This window comes from Meleagris gallopavo, chromosome 5, assembly GCF_905368555.1.
Source record: "Meleagris gallopavo chromosome 5, MGAL_WU_HG_1.1, whole genome shotgun sequence".
NCBI classification, from domain to species: Eukaryota; Metazoa; Chordata; class Aves; order Galliformes; family Phasianidae; genus Meleagris; species Meleagris gallopavo.
In genome coordinates this window covers 29,048,979-29,066,092 of record NC_139408.1, presented here as the reverse complement: position 1 = coordinate 29,066,092, position 17,114 = coordinate 29,048,979, and the positions used below count along the sequence as shown (strand labels likewise).

Genomic DNA, 17,114 nt, shown 5'->3' with positions numbered 1-17,114 from the left:
GCAACTTGATGTTGAAAGGAGCATCTTTATAAATGAATAGGTTAGAAATCTGAGAGTCTTTGCTTAAGAAAAACGTCATCATTAGAATTGCTCTCCTGGATTCTTAGATTGTCATTTTAGGGGATGGCAGTACTTTTTTTTTTTTTTTTTTTTTTAATTACAGAACATCCTGGTTATATGCACAAAGAAGCTGAATCTCAAAGCAGGAGTGTTTTAAAAGTGAAATGGAGTCCTTTATGTCAAGGCAGTGCTGTGAGGATAAAAGTAATTGAAGTCTAACAAGTCTTAATGGATTATGTCCCTTAAAAAGTTAAACAGAAAAGCAAATAAAGGCAACCCACACCTTTTACATCTTGTACTATAACGCAAAGTTTAACCAAAGCATTTTTTCTGCTGTCATCTTCCATGGAAATCTAAAAGAAACAGTTGTGGATTTTATATTTTTTCTTCCCTAGAAAGTGGACCTGTTCAGTCTGGGTATAATATTCTTTGAAATGTCCTACCACCCCATGAGTACTGCATCGGAAAGGATCTTTGTTCTTGGTCAGCTAAGATTAGTAAGTATTCAGGTATAAAGGATCAATTCTGAGCATCAGATAGCTTAAGAGAAGCAAAGATGTTTCCATGGAGTGTGCTTTACAAACAAAAAGAAGAAAAAGTAGAAGGGAAGAATAATTGGAAGAATTGGGGCTCCTAGTGGCATTTTCTTAATGTACTTTGGATTTCTTAATGTTATTGCCATTAGTCAGTGTTCTGTCTCAATGAAATTAATTTTTCTATTGCAAGACACTAGAGGTGTAATCTTCAACAATAAACAGATCATGGCTTTAGTACAGCTGGGTTTATACCCAGTGAGTTCTCAAGAACCAGTTTACTTGTTGTTGATAAGTGACTGAGAGTATGGATTGTCCGTCACAAACATACGTGCATTTCAGTAACATTCTTCTTTCTGTTAGCTCCTCAAACTAAATTTATCATGGTTTTTTGTTTGTTTGTTTTTGTTTTTACTTCCCCTGTGGTCAGAAACAGTGCTCGGTCTCTGTAAGACAGCTTGCACAAACAGTGCTGTTCTAATTCAAATGTGGTTTGTTTTGTAGCCCAGTATTTTATTTCCTCAAGACTTCGATGAAGTCAAGCATGCAAAGCAGGTAATTTTGAAGACATCTTAACTACTAGATAACCCTATCAAGAAACACTTGTTACTATTTTTCCCCACTTAATTCTAAATTAATGATTCCTGCCAAACTGTTACTACCTGACATTAGGACAAAGAAAGAAAGAGATCTCAAAAGAATAATAAAGTTGTCATGGAAACATGCTTATTTACAGAATTCCCGAAGCGCAGTCATGAAGAAATGCAGAATTTGCCTACATACCTTTAAGACTCTGAGGGACAATTTTTACCTTTTAGACACAAAGTAATTGCAGTTTTGTTTTTTTAACCCTTAAATGTTTGAAAGAGATCTGCGTCACAGAACGGGAAGAGATACAACATAAATTAATGCTCTAAGTTTGAATACTTCTGCCAAGAGTTATTTTGGAAACTTGATTCAACAGGTACTCAATGGATTCGAACAGTTTCTTTTTTTCTTTTTGTTTCATCTTATTTAGTTATTATGCCTCCATGGCAGAGGAAAGAAGTGATAAGGTGCAGTGTAATTTTTTCTGAATCATCTGAGAAAATTTTTTTCCTTGTGCAAATGGACTCTTTCTTTAACAGCATTAACTTTTTGTCTGTTTTGGTAGTGAAACAGCAGTCTGTCTCACTAATGCTATAAAAAGGTTTCTATCTTACACAGTATACTGAAATACACTCCTTAGTGTCTGTAACTCACAAACCTTTGTTATGCATGCGATTCTCTTTTCTCTTGATTTTGTTCATAGAGATGCCAGAGCTTGCATAGCATAGGACAATAAATGTCACAGTGTGGTTTTTTTTCTCCCCAGAGATGTAAATGGACTAACAAATTTCTAACAGTTTGTTCTAGTAGTTCTTTATTCAGGTAATACCACAACAAAAGATACTTGGAGTAAGTAAAGAATTACCCAACCTAAAGATTCAAACCCCGATTTCCTTTTTCTCCTATATAGTCTCAGTATCTTATTCCCGTGATGTAACTAAGAATGCTTATTTTAAGACTGATAGCATAAGAAAAACAATAAAATTTTGATTTAACTTGTAGAGATTGGTTATTACGTGGCTCTTGAACCATGACCCTGCAGCAAGACCAACAGCCGTGGAGCTCTTAAAAAGTGAACATCTTCCACCACCACAAATGGAAGAGTCTGAGCTTCATGAAGTGCTCCACCATACCTTAGCCAATGTGGATGGCAAGGCCTACCGCACTATGATGAGTCAGATATTTTCACAGCGTATATCTCCAGCTATAGACTACACCTATGACAGTGATACACTGAAGGTTTGTAGCTGTTAAGGGCTGTTGGGTTTTTGGTTTTTTTCCTCTGTTGGATTTTTAAAAATCAACCACAAAAAAAAGTTGTTATGGTTGACTGCAAAGCACGCATGAGATAATTGCTTTCTCTCTTAAAATCAACCTTCACATGAGTTACTATTTAGAGCTGCACATTTGCACTATGGGACCCACATAACCTGCTTTGTATTTAACCTTACATTGATTCTTCAATGAAGAAATAAGCTTTATTCTTAACCTCTCTTAAACTGATAGTACTTAGCATCTGATTGCCAACATAAATTGTTGGCTTTGAGTGTTTTCTCCCATTCTCATGATGGTAACATAATCCTCTAAGTTCTTAAATCTTTGTAAAGTGCAAGGTGACAGTAAAATGATGCTTTGTATAGCTATTGTTCTTTTTTGTTGTGGAAGCAATATAGTGAAAGAAGATAGTACAATGTTTTTTACTTATATTAAGTGGAATGTTCCTTGCATAAAAATTATATATGTATTTTTTATTTGTGATGCTTTCAGGGCAGTTTTTCTGTTTGGGCAGCCAAGATCCAGCAGCACGTGTGCGAGATTATCAGTCGGATATTTAAAAGACACGGTGAGCATGTTTACAAAACTTGTTCATTTCCCTTTTTCATGACTGAGTGGATTTAAGGGAAAGGAACGATTTTGCTGCTATCATGAGTCACCAAGTTTGTTCAAAAGTAGTTGTGTATTACTCGAAATTCTAAATTTCTAGCTGTTAACTTGAAGTCTGAATGATTTAAATTTTCCATAGAAAGAACGGTTAAAATCTTAATTACATCTTTGAATGTATCTGGTTCTGATGAACCTGTAGGAGCTTTCAGATGCAGAATGCTATGTTAAATTTAGGTATAAATATATGGATAGGCCTATAGTGAAAGACCAAACATCCATGTGACATCGCACCCTCCCTCTGAATGTAGCCAGAAGGCAAATGGCCAAGGAAAGGAAGTAAGAACAGAGCAGCCGTACAATGGTGCTTTCATTGATACTCTCTTAGAAATGATGTGCCATTGGGAAACTTCCTGAGCCAGAGCTATGATCTTCAACAGTCTTCAATGGTTTTTCTCTCTATGACTTCATCTAGTCATTAGTATTTGCTTCAAATTAGCTTTTAAAAAAGGAAGAAAACTTATATACATACTGTCCCATTTGAAATGTTTTACATGGTGCTATTGTATGGTTTGTTATATTTTCTATAAAAATGAGTAATCTTTAAAACAGAAACCGGAAGATTTCCTAGTATATCACAAACTGATTGAACACAATCAGGGTTTCGCAGTATAAAAGCAGAGAGACTGGGAAATATGAAGCCAAATAAAGATGAGTTACTTCTTTTCCCTCCATTAAAACTTATCAAACTTCTTAGGATTTATCAGCAGCTTGGAGATTAAAAGGGTGAAAAATTGTCAGATTCTAAGTCAGGGGAGCCGGATATATTTTCCTTTAGATTTTATCTGCCATCTGTAACAGTTAAAAACATTTCCTTATATTTGGAGCTTTTTAAGTTTTTTTTCCCCCAAGTATTTTTTTCTGTGATTAGTGATATTATCATTTATAGTAGTTTCAGTGAAAATTAGATTCAAATAGAACAATGGCTGCACTCTGAGCGTGGAAGACAGAACATCAAAGTCTGTTTGATAGGTTTCTTTAATAGATTTTCCATTTCCACTATTTAAGGACATTTAAAAGAATGTAATTTTAAAAGATATTGATCGCTGCAAAGTTGTTTATGAGTTTGCAAAAACAGATGTTACTTCTGAAATGGAAAATAATAGCATTTTGTTGGTTTTGTGCAGGAGCCATCAAGCTGCATACTCCATTGCTAATGCCTAGAAATAAAAAACTGTATGAACATAATGAAGCTTCCTATTTGATGGATCACAGTGGGATGCTGGTTATGCTTCCTTATGACCTCAGAGTAAGTAATATCTTTCTTGCTGGAAGTGCTGGGGTTGAAGAGTACTGTTTGTCCATACATTTAGCTCACTGAGTTTGGTTTAGGTGTACACTTTCCCTAACTGCTGAAGCAGTACATCTTTCAGCATCTGTTGTGGTTTTTTTAATACTGCCCTCCTGGTTTTGACAGCTGCAGCCCTGACAATTTAGGGAAGAGGTGCACTATTTCCTTTTCTCTTTTTTTTAACCAAAGGTAAAGGTAATGCTACATTATAGATGTGGTAGATGTCACTGCTGCTTTTTTTTTTCCTTGTGCGTACTTGAGACAAATAATTTTACCCATGATAAATGAAAATATTCTCATCCCTTTCTTATTTGTATGTCTTTCTAAAGAACATGCAACATTCTGTCCACTTTTATGTCCCTCTCGAACACACACAGTTGAGCATCATTCTCCTCTGAGAGGAACTGCTGCATGTGTAGCCGAAGTCTTACTATTCATGATTCAGCACTACTCAATTATAGGCAATATTAGTGTTGTTAATTGCTTTGCACTTAATTAAAACTTAATTGCTTTAAGTTTTATTTTTGTGTTTATTACTGACAGGTAAATAACCTGACCTTTTATCTCTTACATTAATTTAATATCAGTGTGACTCACCCTTCCTTTGCATTTAGAACATTCAGTTAAACAGTGTGATTTACAGTTAAGAACATGTGCAGCATCTACAGTATTTATCTCTCTTATGGATTTTTTTGTTTTGGAAAATGCGTTGATCAATGATTAATTAAACAATTTTTTGGGATCTTTCTCTAAACAACAAAATAGCCGATAGTACATTTTAATAGGCTTCAAGACAAGTTTATGATGTATTTCATCCTTCTCCAAGCAGTCATAGGAACATTTTTTGTTTTCCGTTGTTTTTTTTTTTTCGTGTGTGTGTGTGGTTGTTTAAGACCTGCCACAAAGATGATTTATGTTATTTGGCCACGGCAAATATTTATGGCACATTACTTGTGAGAGCAGAAATGCTGATGCATACCAGTAATTCACCTGCCGCTTAAGGACATCACTAGACTAGTTTTGTTAACAATTTTTATGTATTTTGTTTTCCAGATTCCTTTTGCAAGATTTGTAGCTAGAAACAATATATCAAACTTGAAAAGGTAAGGGACATGTGGATGTTGTGCAGAGATGCTGTGCTTGATGACAATGAATGCTGAAGATGCTGATTCGATCTTCAATGTTTCCCTCAGATACTGCATAGAGCGAGTTTTCAGACCTCGGAAGTTAGACCGCTGTCATCCCAAAGAACTTCTGGAATGTGCATTTGACATTATTACATCCACTGGAAATAGCTTTTTGCCTTTAGCAGAAACAATTTATGCAATTTCAGAAATCATTCAGGAGTTTTCAGTGCTACAGGTAGATTCTCTAATCATACCTTTTGATTTATGTATTTTTTTTCCTCTTTTTCCATCTTAAAATGTTAATCTAATGTACAGAACTTTCTGCTTACAGGTTTTATCAATAGTCATGTGTAGAACACTGTTGTGTGTTTTTGTAGGTGAACATTAAATGATGCGAAAGTTTGTGTGTGCATCAGAAATACTAGTTGCATGCCTACAGTGCCACTGAAATAGATCTGCCTTCTGTTGGGCAAGTAATTACTGTAGAATGGAGCAATCACTGCCATTCTTTATTTATAAATGAAAGGTAAGGTGATGGAAGGAGAGGTCTGAACAGTTGGAGATGTTACTGAAGGTTTAAAAACTGTCTGTGAGTTTTCTTCTTGCATGTGTGTTTTGTTTAGTGTTTAAGTAAATAGGAATGCTAATAAAACGTTCCTCTTGTTTTCTTCCTTTTTTTAATTTTTTTATTTTTTAATTATTATTTTTTAAACTCAGGAAAGAAATTACAGTATCTACTTGAACCATACTTCCTTACTGAAAGCTATACTTTTGCACTGTGGGATACCAGAGGATAAACTCAATCAAGTTTACATCATTCTCTGTGATGCTGTGGTAAGATATGAATTATTAAACTAATCTTCGTAGACATAATTTAGGGTATCTTACTTAGAGGAGCTATCTCTAAAAATGAGTAACAGTTCCTTGTTACACTGCCAGCGTAACAAGGAACATCCTGTTAGATATAAGGGCTGCCTACCTTTGAGCAGTGAACTCAGATTAATATGTTCTCTGTTACTTCTCAATTTGGATGTTTTGAGATAATTTTTTAAATAAGTATTCATGTGTAGTTGAGAACTGGTAAAAATAAATGTATCTTAATATCATAGGGTTTTTTTCCACTTAATAAGCAAAGAAAATAGATGAAATTAAATTATTAAGGTAGTATTTAAATAAAAAAAATGTATATTTCATAATGCTTTATGATTCAGTTTCTAATTATTTTGTTATCATTTTAATTAACACACGGGAATTCTTGTATTATTTACGCAGAAGTGCTTTTCAACAGAAGTTTACTTTTTTATACTTCTTCCTCTTCCATAGATTAAGCCAAATATGGCCTCACTAAAACATAAGTAGAAAATGTGTTACTTATCAGCTTTGCTTTTTTGCGGTACGATTGAAGTTTGTAAATAGAGCCTGTAATTAAAAGCATTGGAACCTTGTGTTTTAATTCTTCTCAGCAGTAATGTTTGCTGTAATGTACTTGCTCTGAATATGTTTGCACTTGTTTCTCTTGCAGACTGAAAAGCTAACTAAAAGAGAAGTGGAAGCCAAATTCTGTAATCTCTCTCTCACGTCAAATAGCGTGAGTAATTTTAATTTGTTGTTAAATTCCCCATAACTTGCCATAAGCTACTTAAGTTTTATTTACTTTGAAATTTACTCAACCAGGATAAAAAGAATCAACTGTTAAATCCACTGTCCAAAACAGATTAATCTCTTTGAAAGTGGTTTGAGTTTGTTCTGCTCTCCATTGAAGTATGGCTACTTTCCATGTTTCTCTCTTCTCTTAAACATATTTTTGAGACTATGGAAATGAAAGGACAGATGGAATTCTGTACAATGACACGTAGTAAAACAAACTGAGAGAAATTTAAAAAAAAAAAAAAAGTAAGCAACCGTTGATGAGCGTCAATACAGAAAGTTGTGTTGACTTCTGGATGCCCCAATGAGAATTGTACGTGTCCATTCTTTTCCTCAACTCAGTAGGTAGACAAAGGCTGCTAGGTCAAACAAGCAAAAAAAGGCTGATATTTTAATCGTACAGACGAATATTTTCCATTTTTCTCAAAGTGGTCTGTTATGAGCACCTTCACTGGTGCTATCTTTATTTGGTTTTGTTTTTAGCTTTCTCGACTCTACAGGTTCATTGAGCAGAAGGGAGAAGCAAGTAATGTATTTCCATTTTTAAACACAATGATAAAACAAAAGCCAGGTGTGACTCAGCTGCTGAAGCATGGTATGAAGGATCTAGAGGAAATAATCGGTCTGCTAAAGCAACTTGGAATAAAACTTCAGGTTTGTAGAAACACTCTGCTAATAAATCAGTTGTTTGTAGGCTTCTTGGCCCTGCAATTTATCACAAAACAAACTAATGATATTTGAGAGTAGAAAAAGCACACTGAAAGATCTTTGATGGCAGGTAATAATATCGATAGTCATTTTGGGAGAGCTGTTTGAAGAACAAGATCTTTTTTGTTTGGAAGTCTCTGCCTCCATTTCTATCTAATTACAAAGGGATTTTCTTTCCAACCAAGATTGAAGCATAAAGAAATGTTGAGTTTTGAAATGAGCTATAAATATTTTTTAAATGTAGAAAGCTGATGGTTACTGATCATGTTCCACTTTCCTTAAGGCTTGCTGTTTAGTTTTCTTGTGATGCGTTAAGCTTAAAGTATTCTTTCCTTGTTTTTTAATTGTATCTTAATCTTTGGAGATAATCTTTCTATATGTCTTCTTATGTGAGAACAGTTTTGTCAGCACATACACCTAATAGGAAATGAATTACATTAACCAGTAATGGTAGAGGAATTGTTCACGTATGTATTTTTATTTTACAGATTTCCATAAATCTGGGACTAGTTTACAAAATACAGCAACACAACGGTATTATCTTCCAGTTCGTAGCATACATCAAAAGAAGGCAAAGAACTGTGCCTGAAATTCTTGCTGCAGGGGGCAGATACGATCACCTGGTGTGTGTACATCTCTTCTAATGAATTTATAGGAAAAGAGAACACAAAGAAGTGAAAAGTGAAAAATCTTTTTGACATTTTCCAAAGATATCTATTTGGTTCTTTAGTTTTGTCTTTTTTTTTTTTTTTTTTTTTCCTTTTGTCTTTCAGATCCCACAATTTAGAGGACCGCAGGCAGTAGGACCGGTGCCTTCAGCTGTTGGAGTCAGCATAGCTATAGATAAAATAACTGCTGCTGTTTCCAGTATGGAGGATACTGTAAGTTTGGTGCCGGGGAGATGGGAATGTTCGTTTGCTTACTTCTGACAGTAACTTACCTGTAACCACAGATGGACAAAAAATAACAGATTAAGATGTGATCCAAAAAAACATTCTGAAACAGCACACATCAAGTTGACTTGTTTTGTTCTGTGTCTACACATAGCATTATTTAATAAAGCAAGGGAACAGGGAATCTTCAGTTTTATAACTTTTTAATGTAATGGGACTTTCCTCTGCTTAAGTGCTGTTTCAGATGAAAGAATACAACTGTGGATATTCAGCTTATTCTTATTTTGCTCTTCCAGGAAGGAACTGTAAGAAAATGGACTTTGTATGTCACACTATTTCATTTGGTTGTGGAACATGTTATTTCATTAACTTATTTGTAAGAATAAATTAACATTGCTAAGTTCATTGGGAAAGGAAGAACTGAATAGGGTAGGAGGCTTTGCAGGCTGAGGCTTTGCAGTTGCTTTTTGTCAAAGAGTAAACTTCAGCATCCTCCAAATGTGCTTTGGTGGCTCTAGAAAGAGGTGATCTAACACCTTTTGCAGGTTGTTAGGCTTTGAAAAATGTATCCTCCTTAGTTACTTTTAACTGCATTAATAAAGTGGAAAAGGTCTGGTGGCTAATATTGTCCCCCTTGTTCTTACTTTTCCTCCAGATTTCTGTCAGCTCATGTGACCTGCTGGTTGTAAGTGTTGGTCAGATGTCAATGGGGAGAGCTATCAATATTGTTCAGAAACTCTGGACTGCAGGAATTCCAGCTGAAATAATGTACGACTGGTCCCAGGTAGAATTTCTATCTACATGTATTAATTACGTTGCTGTTCTCTAAGATTAGAACAGGCCGAGATCATACTTTTTCAATTTTTTTTGAATTAGTTGTAATTGAATCACAAATTCAGAAAACTGAGAATGCAGGTTGCTGTTTGGGTAGATTCTCACTGTCCCTGCAGTGCTCTTCAGCTTCCAGACCTTTCAAAAATCTGTAGGAGAGCTCCTCACAGCACGGTGGAATTAAGTGACCTTCCCTGATTATAAACTGAGTGCAGAGTCCAAGGTGTATTGGAATAAGGAGAAAAGTCACAGAATAAATTAAATGAGAGCTAACTGGCCTCATTTAAGCACATTTTGTACCAGTGAAGGAGGTCACCTGAAGGTGCCATCCTAACAGAATGGATCTCCAAATAGACCTTGGTTGGTTCCAGGTATCTTCTAGATCTGTTGAAATGCATGAAAGGCATTTATAGATTACCGTGAAGGCAGCTGTACGTTGCAGACTGTCCTTGCATCTTCACTTACGCTGAAAGGAGACTGGACCGCATTTCACTTATCTTCTATTACTAATGATTCCTTTTGGAAGACAGATGGCAAAGAGGAAACAGTCATTTACCCCAAAGCTGCCTTGCTAAAAGGGCTGGAGAGCTGGGAGGTGGTGTGCTGGTGAGCATGCCTTGCCCGTAAAGTGGATCCAGCCAACCGTTCTGTGAAGGAACTGGGACTGCAGGGCTTAGGCAGACTGCCTAGAGTATAGACTTAAATTTTGATTCTTGAAGAATGTTAGGTGAATGTATCCACGCAAAATTAAGTTTCATCTCCTGGACTTGTTCTGAGCGAGGAAAGCCTTACTAACTCTTCATATTGAATGTAACTGCTGCATATAAAGTTATTATAACTCAAGATGGGAAACTGATTATTTAAGTGATCATTTTATAATTTGTTAAATTTCCATCCCATTCCTCTTTCCCTTTTTCTATTTCAGTCCCAGGAAGAACTGCAGGAGTATTGCAGATGTTCTGGGATTACATATGTAGCTCTTGTATCAGACAAAGAAGGAAGTCATGTAAAGGTAAGCTTGGTATCAGAGAACATTCAGCAGTGTTTCAGGTTGATAAATCTGTTCTATATTTTTTATTTCTTAGGATCATGAACATTACATTTTTCTATAAAGTATTTCAGTAGATGGAATTCAAGTAAACGTAGGTTTGGCTGCTAAGTACTAGAATGTTAAAAAAAAAAAAAAAAAAAAGCCCCAAATCTAATAAGCTCTTATTAATGTGGTATCTGCACCTCTGAACCATTTTGTTCAATGTTATCTATCACATGAGATAAAAGTAGATGAGATAGTTTAAGCTTTGGGAATGTGGAATAAATTAGTTGGTTGAAAATATATGGAAATCAAAGACTTAATGAACAGTCATTGATAGCTAATGATGACAGCTTCTTCCATATGACTGCTTCACCTTTAAAAGGTGAATAACCCAGTTTGGTCTAGAGACATTTATTCACATGCTGTTTTAAGAAACAATGTTAAGAATCACTGAAATACATCATAGGTGAAATCCTTTGAGAAAGACAGACAGACGGAGAAAAGGATTTTTGAATCTGACTTAGTAGATCACCTGGTCCAGAAACTGAAAACTAAAATCTGTGATGAAAGAGGTAGTAGGTAAGTAAAAAAAAATCTTTGCAAAGTAAAGACATAAATATGGTTTTCTTAATGAAATAATTATATACTCAGTTAAACCTTGATAGTACTCAATAAAGAATATGAACTTTACTGATTTCTTTTTGAGGGAAAAGAAAGCAAAAGGCTTAGCTACAGAATTTTATTAAGAGACTGATTTCCCTATAAGCTGTTATACTGAAACATGGTTAGTGCTTCACAAATTAGAAGACTATGTATGTATCCATCCAACTCAAATGCAACTAAAACGCCAGTATCATTTGTATGGCAGGACTGCCGCCAAATTCCCATTACTGACTAGAAGTGATTTACATTCATGCACTGCAATCAAAGAATTTAAGCAGCAGGTCCCTCTCATCTTGAGGCAGCGCTAATAGGGTAAAAATGAATGTGTGACTCCAGCACAACTGTACACCTTGACTGGCACAAGTGAAAATAACACCTGGCAAAAGACTCAGGGTATGCAGCAGGACTGTGTGTCTTTGCTGAAATTACTGTTTGTTGTGGCAAACAGAAATCATAGGAAAGGCAACAGTTACACTGCTGTGCATAAGCAGTAGAGCTGTTACACACAGACCTTATAAAATATATGCTTAAACACTCATTTATTCATCTGTATTACATATGTGTACATATGTATGTAAATATGTTAGTGATAGCAGGAACAGAGTGTCTGAATTCTAGTTTATATGAATAAGCCAACAGATTGGGTATCCATAATATTTCTGAATTAACAGTAAAGAAAATCTTTAAGCTATGAAACGCGTAACTCAGAAATATTGTGCACAGGTGGATGACATCTGCTACCCACCTCCTCATTCTTCCTTTATCTGGCCTCTGCCAGTTGTGGCATTTTGCAGCTAACCTAATTCTCATGTGTTCTGTGGCAGATCTGTAGGATCTATATATTCTTTCATGCTGTGAAAGAAAAGCATACTTTCTAAAGACTACCTTTAAATCCTGGGAGCAGAATACAGAGAAAAAATCATATTTGGTAATAATAAAAATGCAACAATTACGATCATAATAATACTGTCAAAACAAATGGATCCAAATAATCAAAAGCTTATTTTGATTTGTAAGATCTCAAGTATAAATACTGCTTTGGTATTCTGGTATCACCAGCATCAGCTCTCAAAAATCTGTGAGTTGATTAAGTTAATGATTTAGAAACAAAATTTTCTTAATATATTCTAGCATTAGGATCTAAATCACTCTTGAATCATGGGCAGCATAGCTGTTTGTAGCTAAAGTTAACACAAAGGTTGCTGTGCTGTTGACAAGCAGCAGTCCGATACAATAGCGGTACAGTTGCTTGTCATTTTCTGGGCTTGATGCATCAAATTTGCTAATGTAATCTTGTATGAGTTCCTGTCTGTTCCAGAACAGAACATAAATGTGTGTTGGAATGAAATAAGTGTGTATGTACCATAGCCTGAAACCATGTGTTATCAGAGCATGCCTTCATTATTGTTGTTTCCTTAACTGTCCTTGTTAACTTTCAGAGAAACTTCAGACAACCTCTCAGTACCAAACCAAAAGGGATCATTTGCTAATAGTTCAGGTATTTATTCTCCAGTTAATAAGTCACTGAAAATAATTTCTCTTTCTGTTGAGTTTTGTTAGAAAATCTTGCTGGATCATACATTCTAAAAGTATTGCCAAGGTCAGCACAGGGACATGTTTTCTAGCAGTGCATCTGCTAGAAACTCTTCCCCCTACACATTTCAAAGTGAATTAAAACAAACTGTCTCCTGGGTCTGTGCATTAAATGGTTTCTTCAATCTTACTGTAGCTTTCCTTTTTTGATACTACGTATACTAAGTTCTTTTATAAATTCTGTAAGCCATTTGGAACTTTTTAGTACTTTCAGGGATCTCTGACATAAAATATCAAATTTTTATTCATGCCAGCCAGCCTTTCACAGTCATAGGCATGCATTTTGAGAACTTATATGCATATTTCACCTCCAATGGACCTGACTAACTGTACTTTCCAGCAGCTTTTTGAGTCCCACACTACATGTTAAGCTTATTAATATTTGTGAATTTTCTGTTTCTTGCTGCTTTTTTTTCTATTAGGAGAGAATATAATGTAAAACTCTACATTTGCATTTTAGGTGCGTTTGAGTCGCATGGAACTCTTGTAGTGCCTAATGTCAGCGTTATAGCTCCTGAGAAGTTATCTGCCAGTGCCAGACGTCGCCAAGAAATTCAGGTACACCCACACCCAATAAGTATTAAGAATTAAGCCCCTGAAATACAGTATTATTGTAATGTAAAAAGATTGCACGATGTGATGATGCAGAGACAATTTCCGTTTGCTTATTTAGGGTTAGTGGCTTCAAGATATTGAAGTACAGAAGACAATATTAATGTAAGGCTGCAACTACTTCTATAAAATGCTACCTTTGCAAAATTATCGTAGCTTGCTTGCTATATAGCTATATACATATATATACTTGATGTATGTAAGTATTAAGAAGAATGAGCCCTACTTTGCTGTGCCCTCCAGTCAAAGGTTCTCACCTAATGGCCAGGAAGGCAGCTTGTAACTGCATATACCAGGCTTCACAACCTAATGTGCAGCCCAGTCTGCTTTGCAATACTGCTACTACCAAACCTTTATCATTACAGCAAGATTGTTCAGACCCAGTCTCTTCCTGTCTACTTACCAAGGTTTGTTGTGGATGTTACTGAAAATTATATTGATGGTGAATTTTAGTTTAAATGTGTAGTTCTGCGTCTTGTGCTAGAAGCAGCCTCTTCTGTTCTCATAATCTATGAAACAGAACAATTGTTCCCAACGTGGGTCACAAAAGCAGTGTGTTACTTTTGACCATCTTTTGTTGGCAGGTTCAAACAAGACTGCAGACATTCATTTCTAACTTGCAACAGAAAACAAGTGAAATTGAGATTTTGGCAGTAAGTATTTTGGCAAAAGCTTGAATTAATTTCAGATCTGTAATTGAATTGGATGATGCAGTCTGGAAGAAATTGCTACTACCAGCCTCACATTAGAGACAGCAAATTAAACCAAAGAAACTCTTGGCCATATTGTGCATCTTTAATGCTTGAGAAGTGTCTCAGACTGTATGTACTGTCCAATTGTACACACCAAAATGGAACAAGTACTTAGTTGTAAAGTCTTAAGCTGTACTTATCCTGTTGTGGTAATTTAATAACTTGTTCCTGCCAGATTTGTTCTTACAGTTAAACCGATCCAGCTGTTGTATATGGCTTTCAGGCTTTGGTGTATGCTTTTCAAGAAATGTACTTCCTATTTGCCTGCGCCTATTTGGAACATTCCATAATGGAATCTCTCGTTAACAGTTTAGTTTAAATGCTTAAAGCCTTTGTATATTCCTAGCACTGTCAGCATGAGTGCTCCTTTGGAACTGAAGGTGACTCCCCTTACTGCAGTTAATCTCCAGTTGGCAAACTGATGATAGAAATGTTAAATATTTGATTTCTTGATATTTCTGCAGGTAGATCTGCCAAAAGAAACTCTGATACACTTCTTATTATTAGAGGTAAGCAATTAAGTATTGTAGTTGAAACTCTAATGGAAGTACAGGTTATAAATTTTGTTCTTAACAAAACTGAACGTACGGTTTGCCTGTTGTAATTTTTCTCCTTTGAGGAGTTTGAATTAGGCTTTAAAACCTGAAAGCAATTTTCTGCCCAGAGAGCTTAACTGAGGCTAGAAAACCCTTTTTGGGAAATGCCCAAGTAACACAAGACACCATTAGGAGATCCTAATCCAAAGCTATGGATTTTTCCCAGTAGTTATCTGAAATTCAAACTTACTGTGCATTTTCCAAAACAAGTAAGTTTTAACTTGCAGTCTCAGCAAATGTTTCTTTCTTGAAGCTGTTAATGAAGGAGGACCCTAAACACAGAGGCATTTGATATGAGTACACAGCTGAAGCTTCTTTTCTTAGTGAAGCCAAGAAAGACAGAAGATGTATAAGTATTATAGGCCCCTTTAACAATTCAGAAGCTACTTGATTAGGAAAAAAAAATGCTGTAGACAAAGCAGTGGCTTTGAAGTCAGAAGTTCTTAATACAGTTGGAGACTCCTCCATTCTCCCCAAAAATACAGATGACATCCTTCCTGTAAATGGATGTAGATCTCATACTCCTTTTAACACCTTCCGTAATGCTGCTCTGAAGCAGTGCTCACGTGGTCATCAGACTTCAGTGAAACATAAGAACATTTCAAAATACCTATTACACCCAGTGTTCCAAAACATGGAGACAGTTTATCATCTCTCGCTTCAAAAAAGGGAACAGGCACATGATCAGCTTGTATCATTCAATTCTTACTGCCCTTATGCTAAAATTCTCATATTCCATCCAGCACTGCTAAAAGGACAGAGCCTCTTTGTTTGCTGAACTGTTTTAAGAAAGCGATCTCTGAAAAGCCTCGTTCTTAACACCTTTTCTTAAATAATGAAGGCAAGTTGCGTGTGTTTGCATGAATTACATTTATATCCTTTTAATATCCTGTTTGATTAAGGGGAATTGACATTACACTGTTCAGAATACTGAATCCTTCCAAGAGAAGTACTTCCTTCACTAGAGAATACTACAGTTTCTTGTCATTTTCTTCCTTAGTTTGATGGAGCCAGACATGCCTTTGATGCTACTGTGAGACAACTGATGTCACGATGGCCAAAACAGAGATGTTCATACTTGCAAGCAATTTGTGATGAAATTTACAGTATCAAAATGGAGAAGAGGTAAATCTAGGTTCTTAAAGGTACATGAAATATCCCATCGATTTCTGCATTTCAGCTTCATCTAATAAACTGCTCTTCATTTGTTCTCCTCTTCCCTCTCCCCAAGTACAAAAAAGAAATATTCAGGAAGTATGTCTGTTTCTTTAAGTGCTATTTTTGGCTAACATGAAACAAAATCGGGGGTTAACATCATCTAATCCTCACTTCAGGTAATCTAAATTCTACACTTCATAAACCTTTTCTAAGAAATTCTAAACTGCTCTCATTTATTTTGTTGCTTTCTTCAAACAACTGAATAGTAAATACAAATATGTTCAAGTATGTTTCCACTACTGTATTGTGACCCTCTTTCCTTGTGGGTGGGACTTTTGAGTTCCTCCTGTTTTGAAAGAATACAATTGGAATCTGACACAAATTTTAAAAAAATTATTTTTGTTTCCTTTGCAGGGTTCCTGTGCTCATCCTGTACAGTTACCGAGATGAATGCAAGGTTTTGTTTTAGTGCTTAAAGCATCTTTTATGGGATGCTCTTACTAACAGGCAATAGTGTTTTCCACAAAGGAATTTCATTTGTAATATAAACTGTAAATTTATTCCAAGAAATGGAAATAAATGTTTTATAGGTATTTAAGAAGCAGTCTGACTACAGCCAGAGATACGTATTACTGTGTAATTCTTGCTCCCTTACAATGGAAATTAGCAGCTGTGTAAGTGTAAAATGACTTACTTAAATTCAGCTTAGAATGCCATTTATGTCCTTATGCATCAGTACTGAAATGAGAATCTCAGTTCAAGGATTAGAGAATATGTATTATCTTCCACTGTAAATGACTTTTGAAGAAGAACTTTTCGGTAATAAAAGGTTTGGCTACTGAGCCTTTTTGAAATATGTATTCGAAAGTTTTGTCTTTTTTTAATTCATCTTAAATCTTTCTATAAAACATAGTAGCTGAATCTGTAAAACATATCAAGCTGAACTGTGCAAGCCTGGCTGCCTACATCCATCCTGCCCCCACACTTTCCCATTCAAAACCAACAGCTGCTCCCTGGGAGACAAAAATTGAATCCTATGCAGAAAAAGTTATTTTAAGCCTGAAGGGCCTGAAAGTAAGACTTCAGAG

At 35.5% G+C, this 17,114-nt stretch overlaps 1 protein-coding gene across 6 annotated transcripts in view; it reads left to right on the top strand.

Moving 5' to 3' along the window:
- The window catches only part of EIF2AK4 (eukaryotic translation initiation factor 2 alpha kinase 4), a 32,726-nt gene extending 15,840 nt beyond the window's left edge, over positions 1-16,886 (top strand). For 2 of the 6 annotated variants that reach the window (XM_085225031.1, XM_085225030.1), the window contains 21 exons: positions 456-557; positions 1,098-1,148; positions 2,184-2,420; positions 2,949-3,024; positions 4,250-4,371; positions 5,467-5,516; positions 5,607-5,775; positions 6,258-6,374; positions 7,063-7,128; positions 7,671-7,841; positions 8,384-8,518; positions 8,669-8,776; positions 9,444-9,572; positions 10,545-10,631; positions 11,119-11,231; positions 12,755-12,813; positions 13,369-13,466; positions 14,105-14,173; positions 14,737-14,781; positions 15,869-15,993; positions 16,100-16,886. In XM_085225031.1, coding sequence (XP_085081157.1) covers positions 456-557; positions 1,098-1,148; positions 2,184-2,420; positions 2,949-3,024; positions 4,250-4,371; positions 5,467-5,516; positions 5,607-5,775; positions 6,258-6,374; positions 7,063-7,128; positions 7,671-7,841; positions 8,384-8,518; positions 8,669-8,776; positions 9,444-9,572; positions 10,545-10,631; positions 11,119-11,231; positions 12,755-12,813; positions 13,369-13,466; positions 14,105-14,173; positions 14,737-14,781; positions 15,869-15,993; positions 16,100-16,157 — 2,187 coding nt within the window. In that variant the 3' untranslated portion in view covers positions 16,158-16,886. Of the gene's footprint in view, positions 1-455; positions 558-1,097; positions 1,149-2,183; positions 2,421-2,948; positions 3,025-4,249; positions 4,372-5,466; positions 5,517-5,606; positions 5,776-6,257; positions 6,375-7,062; positions 7,129-7,670; positions 7,842-8,383; positions 8,519-8,668; positions 8,777-9,443; positions 9,573-10,544; positions 10,632-11,118; positions 11,232-12,139; positions 12,244-12,754; positions 12,814-13,368; positions 13,467-13,581; positions 13,722-14,104; positions 14,174-14,736; positions 14,782-15,868; positions 15,994-16,099 lie in introns of those variants that run through there. The other 4 variants (XM_085225028.1, XR_014883579.1, XM_085225029.1 and 1 more) reach the window with 4 other exon arrangements.
- Positions 16,887-17,114: the final 228 nt, after the last annotated feature.